The following is an 18,783-nucleotide window of genomic DNA, read 5'->3' on the forward strand; positions in this document are numbered from 1 at the left end:
GTAGTATTTTAGATAATAATCATCGATCGCGTATTTACTATGAAAGATTTTGTTAACATATTTCTAACTATAAAATAAAGTTTTATACTCATATTTGTGTATTATTTTGAGGATACCTAACCTGTCTGGTGTGTGTGTGTGTGTGTGTGCTGGTATAAAAGTAGGTGACTTTAGATTTCTTCAATCATTATTACATTAGAATTGTGCTGAACAGTTTTATTTATTGATTGCAATATGCCTGTTCCAGTAAAGTATAAGTGCATCAAATGCGGAGGAGATTGCGACCTACCAAACAGAAAATGTTTCCCATGTGAAACTAAGGATTATTTTAAGGATGCAGATGGATCGAAGCATGTTCCTAGTTCTTACTTTGATAAAAATAATTCCAAGTAACTGTTGTTGCTAGTGCGTCTAATGTTATAATGTTTTTTTTGAATCATATAACATTTGTTTTAATATGGGAATTTCATTACTTTTTGTTATATAAAAATAAAACACAGTGAGCTTTTAAAATATTATTTATTAAAACAATACAATATAATTCAAACATTATTTTGTGATAGATTTAACCACATTTGCAAATGTGGTAGCCAATTGCTGAGATCTTCGTTTGGAACGTTATTCCAATTTGATTCCTCTACCTCCTGTTGAGCATTCGATGGCCCTTCGTTAACAGTGCTCTGTTGTTCATCATTGATACGCTCCCGGTTTCTCTGAATTAAATTCCTGAGATCATCATTTGGAGCGTTATTCCAATATGATCCCTGTCCCTCCTGTTGAGCAACCCATGGCCCATTGTTAACAGTGCTCTGTTGTCCATCATTGATGCTCTCCCAGTTCCTTAGATTTAAATTTTGTTGCTGATACAGGCTGCATTTTATCAAATGTTCTACCAACCAACGTCGTAAGAAACGATTACGGGCAACTAATTGTTGCTGATACAGGTCTCGTCTACATTTTTTCAAATGTTTTGCCAACCGACGTCGTAAGAGACGATGATTGGGAACTAATGGACAATTGACAAAATCTGTAACAAATATATATTAGTCAAAAACCAGATAATCACAAAAAAATAATTTATTATTTCCGAGATATTAAGGTTTCAATTATTACTTACCCCTGTAAACCATATTAATAAGAAAATATATATTTTCAAGTTAAATAATTGTAAATGTTGAAATAATGATACATTTACTTGTTTAATGCAGGTATATATATCCTGATAGCCTAACCCTTCCACTATAAAAAGTAGGAGGGTAAATAAGATAGAGGAGGTACTGGAGAAATATGGTCGGGTAAGGTATATATACATATATGAGACTTATTTGAACTCAGTTATAACATTCATTTACATTCAACATGGATCTGCAAAAGTTGAACAAGGCAACTTCATATAAAGAACTGAAGAATATTAAAGATTTACATATAAATCAAAAGTATAAAATAGTGAAACTGAGGTTTAGTAAAACCAAATTTGGTGACGGTATTGTGGCCGAAACTGAAAATTTTACCTGCTACTTACCAAGAAGATTTTACATACATTTTGAAAAGGAAGGTATTGAAAACTTTAACGATGCATTAAGAAGTCGACCTGTATATATGGTTAGTAAAGGAAAAATTGGTACAACAACGAACATTATATTTATCCAAGATGAAGCATGAAAATGGATTAATTAAATGATTATTAATATTTGATAATGTTATGTATTTGAAATAAACTTTTGTCTACAATGTCTTATATTCCATGTGAATGTTTTGCAATAGTTAGGAAATAAAAATATTTGTATTGAATGTTGTTTATTCTACCCCGTACATATACTATAAAATAAATCCTTATATACTATATTTTCTGTTCCAAGTAAATTATGCAGTGAATGTTTTGTCATAGTTTTTCTTCTGAAATTTGTAAACAATTTTTATCGAGCCTTGTATATACACTGAATCTGAAGACAAATAATTTTGAACATTTAGTAACTGAATAGTCCAAAGTTTATCTAATAACATGGATGATATGTGCAAAGATGTCTGCAATAAAACATGAAAACAGATATAAAAGTTGATCAAACCAACAAGGTTTTAGGTACTGAAATCTATGAAAATATCTATTTTTTGTAAATACACATCCACATGTAAGTAATCTTATAACATATACTTTCATAATCATACATATAAAATTGTTTATTTTTATTTGTAAATATGTGAAAAATTTGTTAAAATGTAGGGTTAGGATAGCTGAAAACACATGTTTTACAAACATGTTTTTAAAATAATTATTTTATATAAGCAAAACTTAAATAGTAATGAATATACATCAAAGATTTTATTTCGGTGCTTATTTTTGTTCTACACGTTTTAGCTTTCAAGATTTCAGTACCTGAAATCGACTGAAATTTGTTTATTTCTTAGCCAGGAATTCAACCACCTTACACATGACTGGTGTATTGCGTTTAGAATTTAAAAAACATAAAACACTACAACAAAAAACACCATAAATATTCTAACAACGTTATTTAGGTAATATTTGTTTTTAATTTAATTTTTAATATTTGAAATGTAAACTATAATCAATTGTATTAATTAATAATATTTTATATGATAAAAAAAAAACTACTTCTTTTAATATGGTTTATTTAATTAATATGTAGCATATATTTTTATTTTAATGTTCACAAGAAAATATATTTGTAATAAAAATATTTTTTATTTTACTTGTCAAAAACTAGGTAATCACAAAAAGAATGTTTTATTATTTCATATATATTTTAGGTTTCAATTGGTAAAGAAAACAAATGAATAAATAATAATACTATATTTAAATATATTTTTTTAAACTACACTACAAATATAAGATTTATTACAACACATAAATATATAAAAAAGAAGATTAAAAGCATCTGCAATTTAACAAAATTAATAATAATAAAATATTTTTATATTTAATTATTAATTTCACTAAATTTTGCAGCGATGACCTCATATTTTTTCTTTGCCTTGTTGGCAGACCGCTCCTTCCTATCGAGGGAGAGCTCCTGCGCATCAAGGAGCCGAATCTGTTCCCTGAGGGTCTCTCTGTGAACCCTNAAATCATGTCCTGAAAAAATTTTCAAGGTATTTTTCATAATTATCAATTCATAAAAATTATTTATTATTATTTCATAAAAAAGTTTTGCTTGAATTTAAAATGAGGTTGCCATGGTGAAACTTAACAAATGGTGTACGGGGTGTCCAGAAATAAAAAAAAATGTCACAAGAACTTTATTTGTAATATTACCTACCTACCTACCTACCTACCTACTACCTTTATTTGTAATATTACTGAAAGGTGATATTTTGCAAGTCTTGCAAGAATGTTCCTTGAGTACAATTCGCACACAACTTTGGTTTAATTTTTTACAGAACATAATAAATTTCGAAAAAATGTATGTATGTATATACATTATTGCTTTCAAAATAAGTCATTTTTCAAATAAAAGATATTAAAAAAAAACACATGAAAGTATTATTTATTTCCAGTTAAATAATAAAAAAGAAGTATGAAATTCTAAGTCCAAAAACTTTTTACCTAACTTTTTGGAATAAAAATCTGAAATTTGGGCTACAGGGGTAACTCGGGACGTAGAACACGATGAGATCGACGAAACAGACGTATCTGCATGTTTTCGCCGCCCCCGGCGTGGTTGCCGCCCCCGGGGGCGGCGACGGTGCAGCTGATAAAGGCAATCGGTAGATCATCGTTCACAGTGCCCCCATACCAAATTTCAGATTTTTTCGTCGATTCTGAAAAAAGTTACGGACCAGACCCCTGAGCCGTAATCCAACCCGCGATCAGACTGCCTTCCGCATTCCACTACCCCGGATTTTGCATTCACTGGTACCCGTGCATTGGAATTAGATACGGCCAGTCTAGGTGGTCTGTTGTCCCAACAGTCCCGTTCCAACTCAACATTAATGGCGATTTCCATTGACACACTAATTGTAAGTGCGCACCGAGTATATGTCCATCTTTTATTATCACTGTAGATAATACAGGATGGAGATACACTGAATGCGCACTCAGTGCATCAATGGAAATCAGAGAAGTACTATTAAATCTATGTTGGCAACGCTTACCTAACCTATAATGTTTTTATAACTGTCAGTTGAATTTAAACAATTAAAAAATGAACGAAAAACATGAAGAAATATCTCGGATTCTAAAAGAGCTTCAAAATATTCATTACCCATCTGGAATTCAATTTCAAAGTAAGTAAATTTTAAAGTCTCACAAATACAGCAAGATCTGTTAGAGATTGTAATTAGTAAAAACTAATTTTTTCTTATAAATATACTTACATATATATTTTTTAAATATGCATGTAAATGAATATTTACTTATTTTATTTATTCTTGAATAGGCTTTTAGCATAGTCTTATACTACTAAATGTACCTATGTAATGAAATAATTGTATTACACTTAAAATGTTGAAACTAAATCTTTTAAATAAATCAGTAAAATCTGAAATAAACAAAAAATATTCAGAATATCAATATTTTAAGATTTGAGATTGCATAAAAATTTTGACTGGTCCAAAAACAATCAGGATTTTATAAATCAGCTAGTCTACATGTGATATGTAAAAATAAATGAACGAACACCATTATTTTTAATTTCTTGAATGAAGTGGCACACATAAGGCACAATGGAAATGATACGTCCTAGAGGGAATATGAAAGTCTATTTTTTCAAGATTTGTGATATATGCTTACCTTTGTTATAAAACAATTTTGGGTCATTTTTTATTCGGGATTCTGAGGAACCAATATGAAAAATAGATTCTAGAACAGAGTATGAAGTGCCAAACTTAATTATTACAATAAATTTTTGCTGAATTTGCTGAATTTTCTTGTTGTAAATGTGGTAGTACTTAACAATGGTAACTGAGGTGTCTAAGATGCAGTCCTGTGCGACTCATACTGTATCGCCGTACTACAACTGCAGATTCGAATACTGTCACAGTAAATCTACAGATATATGTACAGCATTCGGGAACTTGCAATAGTGGTCTTCCCGAAGTGGAGAAAGGGTTACCATATATATATATTTGTATAATTCATGTACCTAATAAGTTACTACAAATATTACCTAAAAAGTTTACTAGGTAATTAATTTTTTTCTGTTATTGCCTTGCAGAAAAAATATTTAAATATGAATGTCATATTTGTATCAAAATATAATAATGTAACATTCTTCTTATACCTATAGGACTTCAGCAATATAAAGCATTAAATGATCAAGCAAGTAATGAATTGGCTGCAATATACAACCTTGCTCAGTCTCATTCGCCAGGATTAAGAAATAAGGCTGCATTGAGATATGAAAAATTCTTATCTTGTGATGTCGAACCTATGTCTAAAGGACCTCTAATTTCTGCTAAAGATGAAATTGCATTTAAGTGCCCTACCGATCAGATAGAGAACAGCATAAGGGCCATGTTGGAACAAGTAGAACAGATGCCGAAAGGTAAGATTGGTATCCCTAACTCACACTGTTTTAATATAATCACGTAAATTCTGAATCTTCATATTACTTTCAAATAAATTTGTTCACAGTGTATCATTTCATTTATTCAAAATTATTGATGGGGAACATATTTCTCAGTTGACATTTTTCATAATAAAAATATATGTATCTGTAATCTTCTGCTGTTTAGTAACAAAAGAAATTGAACATTTTTTTGTCTTGTTTTTTATAAAATATTTCTTTTTTTTTTAATTTTCAGAGTGGACTTTAATTCAGCTAACATCCCAGTATAATCCTTTGGATAATATTAATGAGGATAATAATATTTATCAGACAAATCCAATTCACATTGCCGTTTTTAGTTGTGGACAAAGTGAACAAAGTCCTTTCTTGGTAACTGTTGACGCACCTAAGGATGCTGTTAATGGTAATATTTTTAAATGCCACTACTAAGTGCATAAATGCACCACACATATTGAATGCATTTACAGGTTGTCACCTAACGAATGTTATACTTCAGGGTATAATCTAGAATCCAAATGGTGTCGATTTAGCCAAAATAAAATTTTCTACAATCCCGCATCAGACGTTAACTGAAAATTTGTGTTGTAGTGATGCTCTTTTATTGCCCGTGGATTTTCTTCGCTCCACATGTGAGAGTTTTTCCAATTAAAAATGCCTCTACGGGTAAAAACAGCTTCATCTGTAAAGGCAATTCTCCCCAGAAAAGTGTTCCCCGGTTATGTATCTGGAGAAATCGTTTGCAAAATGTTAATTTCAGCAGGCGGTCTGGTTCAAGCAAATTTCGTACAGGGTGAAAATGGAAACGTAACTGCTGCGTGTAATGGTTTTGCAGCCGACTCCTGTGGCTGCTGAAAAAAAGAAATACTAATTTTGGGATTTTCTTCTACTCTTTCTAGAATTTGTTCTTTGTTTCGTACCTTTCTTTGAACATACCTTCCATTTTGTGAATTAAATCCAAAGTTTCCAGTTTCTCCTAATCTGGTGAATAAAGAAGCAAACAATGTATGAGAAGGCTATCTACGATTTGGATAAAGTTCTTCATATGTTCTCTTAGCTACGCGTCCAGTAAAACGTTCTTATACATATACCACTATCATGTCTCTCATTTCATAATTCGTAAATTCATTGTGACCAGGCATTCTCAGAAAAAACTTGCAAAATACAAACTTGACAGCGACTATTCAAATTGTTATGGGTACGTAGTTATTTCCAAAAAATATAGGGTATGTGCTAATAAATATTTTCTGTAATATCTTCATATATGAGCATAATTTCGACTTTTGATAGGTATACATTTTTTGTGAAGAATAAAATTGTCTACGTAGTTCTGATAGTTACGTGTAAAAATTTAAACGTACTAAAAAGTTACAGAAGAATATTCAATATTGTAGTAAAATGTAAGATTTAACCTAATAGGAACATAATCACTTCTTGAAGAGAAACTAAGCAGCAGCAAATTTTGCCGATATCGGTTAACTGGCTTCTGAGTTAAAGAGAAAATGAGAAATAAAAAAGAAATTGTAACACCCTGTAACTTTTTTGCGATATTTTTCGTTTAAGCAATTTGGTTATATCGACACCATTTGGGTTCTAGATTATCCCCTTGAAGTATGTAACATTTGTTCGGTGACATCCTGTATAATAACCATGAAGAAAATTTATTTTGATAATGAGTTCTCTAGATTAAAAAGTTAGTAATCACTAAAATATAATTTTTAAGAAATAGAAGAATTCAGTGTAGGTTTCTATTGAAAAAAATAATTAAATTGATTGTTGATTGATTGGTTGTCCTACCTATGACACACTGATGAGGACTAATAAGTCCGAAACCGGTCTGTGCCTGGTGGGACCAGCTGATGAGCGATCCTAGCTGTTGTACTGGGTGTCGCGAATGTAATTCAATGCCGGTAGGGGCAAATAGCCCTCGGAGTAGTTGTTTTTCGCGGCACTGACGAATTAAATTGATGTTAGTTGTTGAAAGATGAAACACTGTGATAAAAATCCTATTTTATATTTAAATAGAATAAAGACTAAATCCCTTTTATAATGTATTTTGACAGTTTCTAAGGTAACAAAGTTATCACATTCAATTTGAAAAACCTTGTAAAGATGCAAATTTTATTACAGGTAATTGTGTTGAGTTAGCTCAGGAGATGATGTCTATAATTAAAGGAAATAAAGAAGCATTAATGTCACATAAACAGAAAGTTTTTAAAAATCACAAGGAAAAATTAAACTATATGAGTAGGAGACAGTCAATAGAGAATAGGTTAAAGGTAAAATAAATCTATAATTATTATAATTTAGTCAGTTGATTTAATTTTATCTTAAAGATGTGCCATTTACTTGGTACAACACGGCACGAGAATCAATTCCAAACGGTAGTCCAGTTGAATCGAATTGAGTGTTCATACAGAAGTTTTGTCAAATATCACCGACTTTCCATGACCATCACAAAAATTATTGCCACTCACAACAGATACCTTTCTTTTTGTTGAATTTAATAATAATAATTAAAGTTCGGTAAAACATTTGTATAGTCTGTATAGTCTTCCTAAAATGCAGATTTAAAACTATGTGCCATTACGACATCTGATATTTTCGTCAATAAAACAAAATAATTAAATCCATATCATGATAATGAGCTATTATTTTTATTACTTTTATTTGATTAGGTATGTCAGACACTGAAGAAAAAGAAATTTTAAATAAATCAATTCAACAGTCTCACTTGTTTCTTGACTTCATAGAGAGACTATATTCTTAACATGCATTGTCATCCTCAGCACTGTACGGGTGTCCCCGAATAACGTGTACAATGGAAGATCACAGATTTGTGGACTCAAAATAGGCAGATTTAGGCTAATTCACCTACAGGCTGTTACAAATTCTTTTCTCAATACAAGGATCTCGGAAACAGTAAGAGATACCAAGTCTCTTAAATGGGGGCAAAGTTGCATAATCAGGGGATGCCTCAAAAAAATCAAGACTAGCATGATTAGTTTTCAAAATATTAAAAAAAAACGAAATTTGGGTAATCCGTTTGAATCTGCTTCGAGTTGAAGCAGTACAGTATTGGGGGTCATGAAGGCTTGCAAACAATGTAATAAAATTTACAGGGTTATATTTAAAAATATGAAGTTGATGATGGTCCTTGAGAGATGAAACATTTCATTTAAAAATTGATTATTCCATTCGATAGAGGGAAAAAAGTGTTCTTCTTTTTTCAATATCACCTCAAACAAGGCTGAAGTGAAACAAAAACGGATTTCCAAAATTTCGTTTTTTTTTTCAAATAAGTATTTCAAAAACTACTCATGTTAACCTTGATTTTTTGAAGGCATAATGTTGGTCCCTTGATTATGCAACTTTGATCCCATTTAAGCTACTTCGTATCTCGTACCGTTTCCGAGATCCCTGTAGTGAGAAACAAATTTGTAATAGCCTGTATACAGGGTCGGAAAGTCCCCATGGTTCATCGGCCGTTATGTGAGAGCGATAAAGTAAGTCATAGAAATCCGTGCGATAGAGAATTATGGCTATAATGAAGGCGTCTAATGTGGATCTTATTTATGGAAGGAAAATCACGGGAAATCTTACCACTGTTGAATTTTCGTCGTAGTCAAATCTTGGGAGACTTGTCAAACTTAAGCTGCACCCAAAGTTACAGCTGGCTGGTAATCATTTTTTTCTTTGAACGTGGGCCGGTGGACTATTACCTTGGCCCCCATATTACAATACTTAACAAAGTGCTAGTAGGCACTGATTTTGTAGGTTGACTATAATTTCAGTTTGATATTTAAGTCATTGTATCTGCCAATTCTTAATGAGTGTTTACTATGATAAGATATACAACAAGTTACTTCATTTTTCGATATGGATACACACATAAGACAAATTAGAGTTATTTACAACTTACCTAATTTTAATTCGTAAAAATGATGAAGAAATATTTTTCATTGGACACCTGCTATAAGATAATATCAAAGCTAATAATATTAAAGAACTACAAATGTTAGAAAAGGCATCTTTTCTTTTTTTTTAGGCTATTATTAAAGATATCCAAAATATGTGGTTAAAAGAATGGAGGTGCTTGTTAAGTGGTAAATACACTGATGAATCTTTAGATGAAATGATTAAAGTGGAACTTATAAATTTCTTTAAGACAGAGTAAGCATTGTGGCACTCCAACATCGACTACTATATACTTACAGGGTGTTCCACCAGGAATCGCCACTATCGATATCTTGGAAAGCACTGATCTGATAAATCTGAAAAGTTGGCAACCTAGCAAAGACAGTAGAGCCAACACAGCTAAAATATTTATAATTTTATGGCACTTCCCTTATACCCGAAGTTGACATTAACTTTCTTATTTTAAATGGGGCACCCTATATATTATTGCATTTTCAGATTCTATGTGAAACAAGGTCACTTTTTTAAATATTCCCTATACCTAGGAGATATAGATTTTGAGATACATATGTGGGTACACATGCCGCAAGTTACCCATTTTTTCAAGAGCGCCAGCAGGACTCCGCCGGACACACCAGCGTTCCAAGAAGGGTCTACGACGGACTGGCGCCGGCGACCAGATGCTTACTCATATACCTACGACCGACTCCACACAGAGCAACTCTCCAGCGAACATTCGCCCCGTCAACACATCTTTTTCTATACAACTTAGTTTTCAATAAAATACATTATTGACAGATGTAAGGGTGCGCGGACATGCTAGTAACTCTTTTCAGGAGCGTGGCATTAAGAGAATTTTTGGTACCTGTAAAAGACATACTAAATCCAACAAATTAAAACGTTTAATATTAGGTGTTTAATTTTTGCTGTTAGATTTTGATAACTTCAAACAGTTATAACATTATTAACTTAAATGGATCACCCTGTATTTTTTTACTCTGTCGTATGCAGTTTGAAATTTCCTTTCAAGCCATGTAAGCATTGTTATGGTTGCGATTTCTCAAAATCTACAACTCCTAGGTATAGGGAATATTTAATAAAGTGGCCTTCAAATTTCACTTAGAATTCGAAAATGCAATAATATATTGGGTGTCCCATTTAAAATAAGAAAGTTAATCTCGACAGTATAACTGGAAGTGCCATAAAGTCCTAAATATTTTCGCTGCGTTGGCCCTACTGCTTTTGCTAGGTTGCCAAATTTTCAGATTTATAGGATCAGAACTTTCCGAGATATCAATAGTGGCGATTTCTGGTGGGACACCCTGTATAAATATGATAATACATTTTTAATTATAGGGTCGTGCAATTGGAAGTAACAACTAGGACTCTTTTTCTCTTGACTTATGTAGTTAAAGGGACGAAGCATCTAAAATTAGCAGAAATTATAAAAGCCATCCACTATTGTTTCCCTGAAATCACAGATAAAAGTTTAATGAGGAGCATTACACAGTTCATCAGAAATTTGGGTGATAAAATTTCAACAAGTACAGATCAAAAAAAACATCCAGTTATATTAATATTAGACGAGGTATGTACAAATTATTCATTTTTTACTTTTATAATATTTCATTTAACTACTCCCAAAAACCGCATTGATAAATTTGATTTAATTTCAATTAAAATATTGTGGAAAACATGTTTCAAATATTTAAACCTGTTTTACATCTACCAATGTTTGACTTATTGTTAGTAAGTTGTTCATATTGTCACAATTTGTGGTACTTTTTTTAATGTTTACAATTGAAAATTTAATAGTTAATTTTATTGATTTTTTATTAAAAATCAATTATAATGTTGGCAAATCACAAACCATGATAGACTTATAACTTTTTGTTAGACTAATTACTACCAAAAACACCTGTCAAAATTGTACAACTAAAATTAAATAAATAATAAATAAATTAAAACCACTCCTGTTGTCTACTTAAATTTAGTCTCTGTGTATGTAATCTATTTTTTAAATATTTAAGTATCAAAATTATACAGAGTGTTTCTTAATGATATGCAAATGTTTATGGGTGTGATTCTACTTGGAAAATTAATGATAGTTTGCTTTATAAATTATAGTCTAAAACTCAAACTCAAAAAGGGTGCATCGCAGGAGAAAAACTCAAGAGAGCTCTTATCTTTCGAATTGAACAGGATTTCAAAAATAATTTTATTTAGAAAAAAATTGGCATACCATTTTTTACTTTAAAAATATCAGTCAGTGCTCGTACACATGCCACTGTTAGAGCTAAAAATTATGTTTGTATTGAAAAACATGCGCCTTTATTAACTATCACTAGGTACTAAATATTGCTGAAATATCTCAAGCCGTTTCGAAAATATTATGATTAATATCCTTCTTTTCCTAAAATTTTAACACCCTGTATTTTCTCAATGGAACATTTTTGGGCCATAGTAAAATTCACCCCCAAATATAAGTTTCACTTTCCAGTTTTATTTTCAATTTTCCAGACTCTTGACTGTTTTCCTTGGGAAATGATAGACGTTCTCAACGATGAACCAGTCTCGAGAGTTCCATCCTTACAGTTTATTTACACACTGTTCAAAGAACATGAAAAAGATATCGTCGACGGCCACAAAATCGTGACAGATTTCGACAAGGGAACTTACATCGTTAATCCGGACATGGATTTAATAAACATGGAGATAAGAATGATGAATTTTTTTAACTATTGGACTCCGAACTGGACTGGCACGTCGGGTTGTCAGCTTGATAGTACGGAATTTTTTGAGCTACTTACTTCATCGGACATATTTTCGTAAGCTTAAAGAAATAAAACTCTTACGTTTATTTTCCGTGTTTACTTAGTTTTCTTCTAGATATAATGGCCACGGTAGCGGGAGTCATTTATTGTCCCTGGATAAAATCCAACGAAGTCGAGTGAAGGCTGTCGTGTTACTTTTTGGTTGCGGCAGTACCAAAATAAATCGTATGGACCCTCAGGTTGAAATGTACGGTCCTTATCACATGTATCTCATTGCAAGGTGGTAAGTACCACATATTGTTGTCGGTAAAATATGAATTCCGTTGGTATTATTAAAAAATGAACGTAAATGTAAACAGTCTTTTTTATAATTTTAATTTATTTAATTAAAATAGCCTTTAATTAAAAAAAAATCAAGGAAAAGGAGCCGCATGCTATTATTCTATAGCCCTTATTAACAGAGATAGGTAGAAGTGAATTCGGCAGAAGATATATATTTAATTTTCTTTATTTACATAATATTTAATATAAAAAAAGTTAACCCGTTTTTTATTACATTTACGAATTATTTTCACCAATGTATTGCATACCGATGATAATTACATTAAAACGAAGGAAAAATGTTTAGCCCTTGTATGGTTGGAATGCTGTGGGAAGTTACAGATCTTGATACAGATATACTTACCACAGAATTTATGAGTCAGTGGATACCATCTAAAGCTCCCGTACACTGGAGGTATGTGGATAAATCCAAATGGAATAAGGCGGAAGAAAAAAGTAAGTACTTAAATTAATTTTAATATTATAAAAGTATTTGTTAATCATTATTATCCCAGAAGTAGTGGGATATTTATCAAATTTTTAATTATATTACAAAATGTACGTTAAAAAAATGGAATCTATATTTTCCTTTTTTCATTTTGATTATATTTGAAAACATTAATCTGTGCTCTGACGTCACTAAACAAAAGTTTAAAATGCAGCTTTAGACATCAGTATTAGATTTTTTGCTTGGCGTAAGGGTGGTTTTGTTATAGGTAAATATGAATATAAACCTAATTTTTCTGTCACAAAACTATGATATTTTTATAGACCGTCAAAAGTCTCTAAGGCTGACATTTTCCTTATTGAGAGAAAAAATAGTATCTTAGCTTCAAAAGTATTCACTTTTAATCCTAGAAGCTAAAGTTGACACTTAATCCTTAGGTTACCCTCATTCTTGGAGCAATTCTCAAAGCAGTCCAACATGTTTCCATTAACAGTTATATTATTTTCAGATGTTGTACTTTCAGTATTCTTTTCGCAATATTTTCTTTATTCAAAAGTGAGTTCAGTGTAGCTTTCCGCCACAGTGCTCGATCTCCATCCACTGCCATCAACTAAAAGGCTAGCAGACGTTCGTCGTAATGCTTGTCTACTGTACTCTTTCCAGTTGTCTAGCTTCAAAAATTTTGCCACTTCTTGCAAAAAGGCAGTGATTTTATGAATACCGACCCCTATTCCATGACACTTTCCACTAACATATCTGAGAAATAATCGACATTCTACCAATCTGGATGGACGTAAAGCAACATATTTTCTATAAAAATTTAAATAATTGTCTCCCAGCACAGTAAAAGAATGTGGTCTCTTGGTTTTGGTATTGATAATTTTTATAATTAAGGCAGATTTCACATCGTCAACATTATCAATTGTTAAATTGACTAATTCATCAGAACGGCATGCATCTGCAACCCCCAATATTACGACAACCTATAAAGAAGCTTTTTAAAAATGTTCTTTTATTTTTAAAGCATTTACCTTCATTATCAAATCTATCGGGTACATTATTCAAAAATCAATCAACTTGCTTCTTTGTAGATACTCGCAATTTTTTCGGTACATATCTCTCTTGAGAAAACCACGTAACTTTGAATATTTGCTTATATCAATCCTCTTCTTTATATCCAAAATTAACTGCAACATTGAACATTTTATTCATTTTACTTGCTAAGTTTCAGAAATATACCATCAATACATTTTCTGAATAGAATTTAATGTTTTTTTCTTTGCACCAATCCATAAAATGTTGGTAAACACATTCATAAATTTCTCGAGATTTCTTTGGGAGAAAATTGAAAGAAACCTCTTTCGCACAGTATCTCTTCAGGTATACCTAAATCTTCATTAGATTCTATTTTTTACAGAGTTTTCAACAAATTGAACCACAAAAACAATCACAAATGACCTTAATTAGCAATATGGCGATTAATGTTTGACAAAGTATCCATGACTACATCAATATGTCATACTTTTATCTACTCTCCTTTATTATTCAAATTTGGTTTGAATAATTTCAAAGCACAAATTAATTATTAAATGGGAGATTTCGGTTGGAGGAAAAATATCATTAAAAGTATCTTTTTTGTCTCGCAATTTTGCATTTGCTCGGGTACGCTATGCTATTATAACAATATACTACATATTTTAGTTTTTAAGAAGACCTTAAATAGTGTTTTATTTTTTTTCTTGGTATATTTTCTACTCTATTGTCAGATAATTTTATAAAACAAGTGTTGTTTAAATAGTCACTTTATTTTCTATCAAATTTTGTACTGCTATACTTGTTCTATATCGCTAAAATACATAATTTAGTGAGTTTTTTTATTTTTCTGCGGCAGTTACCAGTTACAGGCGGTCAAGAATTTAGGAGTATTCTGGTCTACTCACTTCTATTTGATTGGGTATTTGTGCAACTCTGAAAAGAGTATAAATTACCCTATGCGCCAAAACGATCTGTCAATGTCAATTTTATGAAATAAAAAAAATACTAAAAATGCCACAAATAAAGACTTATAGACAGTATTCTAGACTGGTGTAACTTTTCTTTTGCTAAATTTGTTATTAAATTGAATATATTTTTTTACAATTTAGAGTATGCTCTCCAAAAATCAGCATCTTATGTCTCTCGCACACTTAAATGTCCAATGCACATTTCAATATATTTTTTATCCAATCGCGTACATGTTGTGTAGATACATAAAATGTTCCTGCCAATTTAATTGGTGAGCTAAATGTTTTATAAGCCAAACTATTTCGGTTATGATCTTGAGATGATAACCAGAGCAGTTGTTTGGTCATAAATCTTCAAATTAAAGCAATCAGATGCTCTGACGTCAGGTTATAGTCTAAACACTTTTAAGCGAAAGTATTAGCCTAAAGATTACATACATTTCATAGATTTGTTTACCTTTATGTGTACATTTTGTTAATTTCTAATTATTTTTAATGTTGGATCTTCTTTTGCATAACAAAAATCTTTCACTACCCATATAAAAGCAAATTGCTGCTTTTGTACTGCTTTGGAATTGAAAAGATATTGCACACAACTAATATAGAAACAGTATTCAAAATCATTTGTTTAGTAATAGTAACGTTACATGTCAGGAAATTTGAAACATCCAGTGCCAATGTCTGTTGACAATTGTACGACTGTTTACAATTGCATGAATTTAAATTTGCCAGCTCTTATGTATATCAAAATGGCGGATCACGATCTAATATGTTTTTTATATGTTTAAATTATTTTAATTTGTTTTTATATACATTTCAGTAGCTACACAACAAATCACCTAATTTTTCTTAAATCACTCAGTCTGTTTTTAGTTACGAAATAAAACTGTTCAAAATACCTGTTACTGATCCAAATTGTTCGTAATGTAAAAATGATACAAAATTGCATTAGATAAGTCTGTATACCGTCAGATTTTGCCACAACCAGAATCTAAAATAATAATTTTTTTATTTATTCACTACAAACATCTGCACATCGTAAATTTAATACAGTGATTTATGATAGATATGACAGCGTATTACCAGTTTTATATGTGCAGGATGTAACTTTGAGTGGGGGACATATTTATACCGAGGCTACCTTTGATCTTTAGATATATGTAGCAATAGTATATTTTTTCAAATTCCGTCGTGAAAAGAATATTTTTTAGTAATTTTTTATACCAAGCTAGTGTAACCTTAAATAACAGCGCACCTAAAAAGCAAAATTCTGCACCACCCGCCATAGGGTACTGGTCTTTGGTGCGTTACTTTTGTTGAGTGGGTGTTTGTCAGAGCTCTATCATCTCACAATAACGAAAATTTAATTCTTTTAAATGAGATAAACTACGAAACAGTACAAGTAATTTAATAGAAAACTCAAGTATTAATCAATAATTATGAATAAAATAAACAAAAATAAGTAAATAATCTGTAAAATCACCTGATTTTTACAGTATATGACATACATGAAATTTTGTGGCTAATATTTGAGTACCTGTACCAGGGTACTCTTCCACCAGGTTTAAAATTTCTGTTTCCTTATCATTCTCTGAGTTTGTTCCCATCCAACATTAGAGTATTGTCGTTCAAAGTGGCCATAGTCTCTTAAATGTTGAACTATTCGTACAAATCATCAATCCATCTAATTTCGTCTTAAAGCAGCATCGCTTTCTCCTTTCTTGATTCGCATATATGTTTTTCATATTATACAAAAACTTGAAAATACACTACCATCACTAAACACTAAAATAAATTATTTTATAAACATCAAACAAAGGCACTTTACGTAAACCGATACAGTCAAAACTAAAATAAAAATTTAACAAACCCATTTAAGTTCCATTCCATCAAATCATATATGTGAAGTCAGCTTATAGTAAATGCTTTTCAAATGCGGAGATACGTATTTTGGACTAATTTAATATGTCTAGCAACGATTCATTACTGAAGTGGCCAAATAAAAAAAAAGAGTGGAAACATACTGATGGTTGCTTTCGCGGTACAGCAAGAATAAAACGCTCTCTCAACGGTACAAATAAACTATTTTTATTGAAAACTAAACTTGTATAGAAAAAATAATATTGACAGTTTAAGAGTTTGCTGGAGAGTGCTTGTGGTTGAAGTCAATCGTAGGTAGCTTGGTAGTCGGTGGCAGAAGTCCCTGGTCCTGGCGCCACTCTGCAGGGGTCGGCTTCCGGGAACCCCCTGGTGCGTCCGGCGGCGTTCTTGACGTCCTTAAAAATGGGTCACTTGCAACATGTGTACCCACAATACCATATTCCTTTACATACCTGTTGTAACTTTTGTAAATGTGGTCAATATAAATTAGCATAGCTAGACTACAGTCATGTGTGATATTGCTATTGAAATTTTCTTTGTTTCATTAATTAGTTCTTTTAATTCAATTACAATTTTTTTTCTTAGTTGTACTGAAAATTATATACAGTGTGTTCCAGAATAACGTGTACAATGGAAGACCACAGATTCGTGTACTCAAATTAGGCAGATTTAGGCTAATTCTCCTATATCCGAAATCGCTTCGAAAGTCCGTGAAATTTTATTGAATTTTGTAAATAACTTGAATATGTATTAATTGATTTTGATTATTTCTGGGGTGTGGACTATAAATTTTAGTGTTATACAAAATGTTTTTAAACTCCTACAAAATTGATGATGGTTATAATATCCGTTCATAATTTTTTCCTCTTTCTGGTAATAATGACAACTATTTTTTATTTGATAAGTGATACCATTTGGAAGTTTTTGAGCCTCTTAAAAAAATGTTTATAAATCACCGGTTTGGGTACAAAAAAATAATTTTTAAATTCTACATTATCTTGTCACCCAAATTAGAATACTTAACAAAGTGCTAGTAGTCACTGATTTTGTAGGTTGACTGTAATTTCAATTTGATCTTTAAGTCATTGTACCTGCCAGTTCTTAATGATTGTTTACTACAATAAAATATACCACGTTACCTACTTAATTTTTCGTTTATGGTTTTTCTTCGTTGCTCTTCCATGGCCTCAGTCCTTGCGGGGACGTAATCCGACTTACATCGTGCCGGCAGAGCACGAAGCAAGTTTATTTTTTTATGGAATCGTTTTCTTCTTGCTTGGGCCTGTTCACTTCCTACAGGGCGTCTTATGGTCGCACCCCGTCGCAAGAACGAACGGCACTGTCTAGGCTCTTCCAAGGCTTAGGATTTGGTACCGGTACTTCACCCTGGACTAGGCCTCCTAACGAGTTGTTTGTGTTCTTTTTTTGTGGGCGAAACCAGCCGTAATCCTTGCAAAGCGCTCGGCAATGGCTACTAACTTCCACCGATGAAATCCCTTCATTGTGGCACGTGCTTGCTCGATTTATTAGTGTAATTCGCAATGAAAATTATAGACTGTTTGAATTCTTTTATTTTAGCTGCTGACTTCTCAGAATAAGAGAAGTTATACCAATTTTCTCTTGTGGAGTTGTCGACGAATTCATTTATGGAGTCAATTGTTGGCCGGTGCTCAGACAACTGACCCCTGGTATACCTCAGTTACGCGAATAAAAGAGCAAAGCAAAAATAAACGCGACCTGGAAGGCGGTTGATGAAAGTTAAAGTGATAGTTAAAAGTCGACCGTTGTACGTCCACACTCTGGCTCTGTCCAGAGCAAGACTTTGAGGCGGAGTATTTAAATGCTCGGTCAAAGGAACGAGCAACCCTTCGACCAATGGGGTGCGTCCTAACAAAACTCGAAATTTGCCCGTGGCG

General features: G+C 31.8%; 1 protein-coding gene across 1 annotated transcript; it reads left to right on the forward strand.

Annotated features, from left to right (window-relative positions):
* The first annotated feature begins 4,093 nt into the window (after positions 1 to 4,093).
* LOC108914570 (separin) lies at positions 4,094 to 18,465 on the forward strand. The gene is made up of 10 exons (XM_018720406.2): positions 4,094 to 4,242; positions 5,244 to 5,501; positions 5,761 to 5,928; positions 7,653 to 7,801; positions 9,571 to 9,695; positions 10,797 to 11,028; positions 11,961 to 12,268; positions 12,330 to 12,497; positions 12,843 to 12,991; positions 18,446 to 18,465. The coding sequence occupies exons 1-10, from the start codon at positions 4,161 to 4,163 to the stop codon at positions 18,463 to 18,465; spliced, it is 1,659 nt and encodes a 552-aa protein (XP_018575922.1). The 5' UTR covers positions 4,094 to 4,160.
* Positions 18,466 to 18,783: the final 318 nt, after the last annotated feature.

The sequence above is a fragment of the Anoplophora glabripennis genome, unplaced genomic scaffold (assembly GCF_000390285.2).
Source record: "Anoplophora glabripennis isolate ALB-LARVAE unplaced genomic scaffold, Agla_2.0 scaffold1327, whole genome shotgun sequence".
NCBI lineage: Eukaryota > Metazoa > Arthropoda > Insecta > Coleoptera > Cerambycidae > Anoplophora > Anoplophora glabripennis.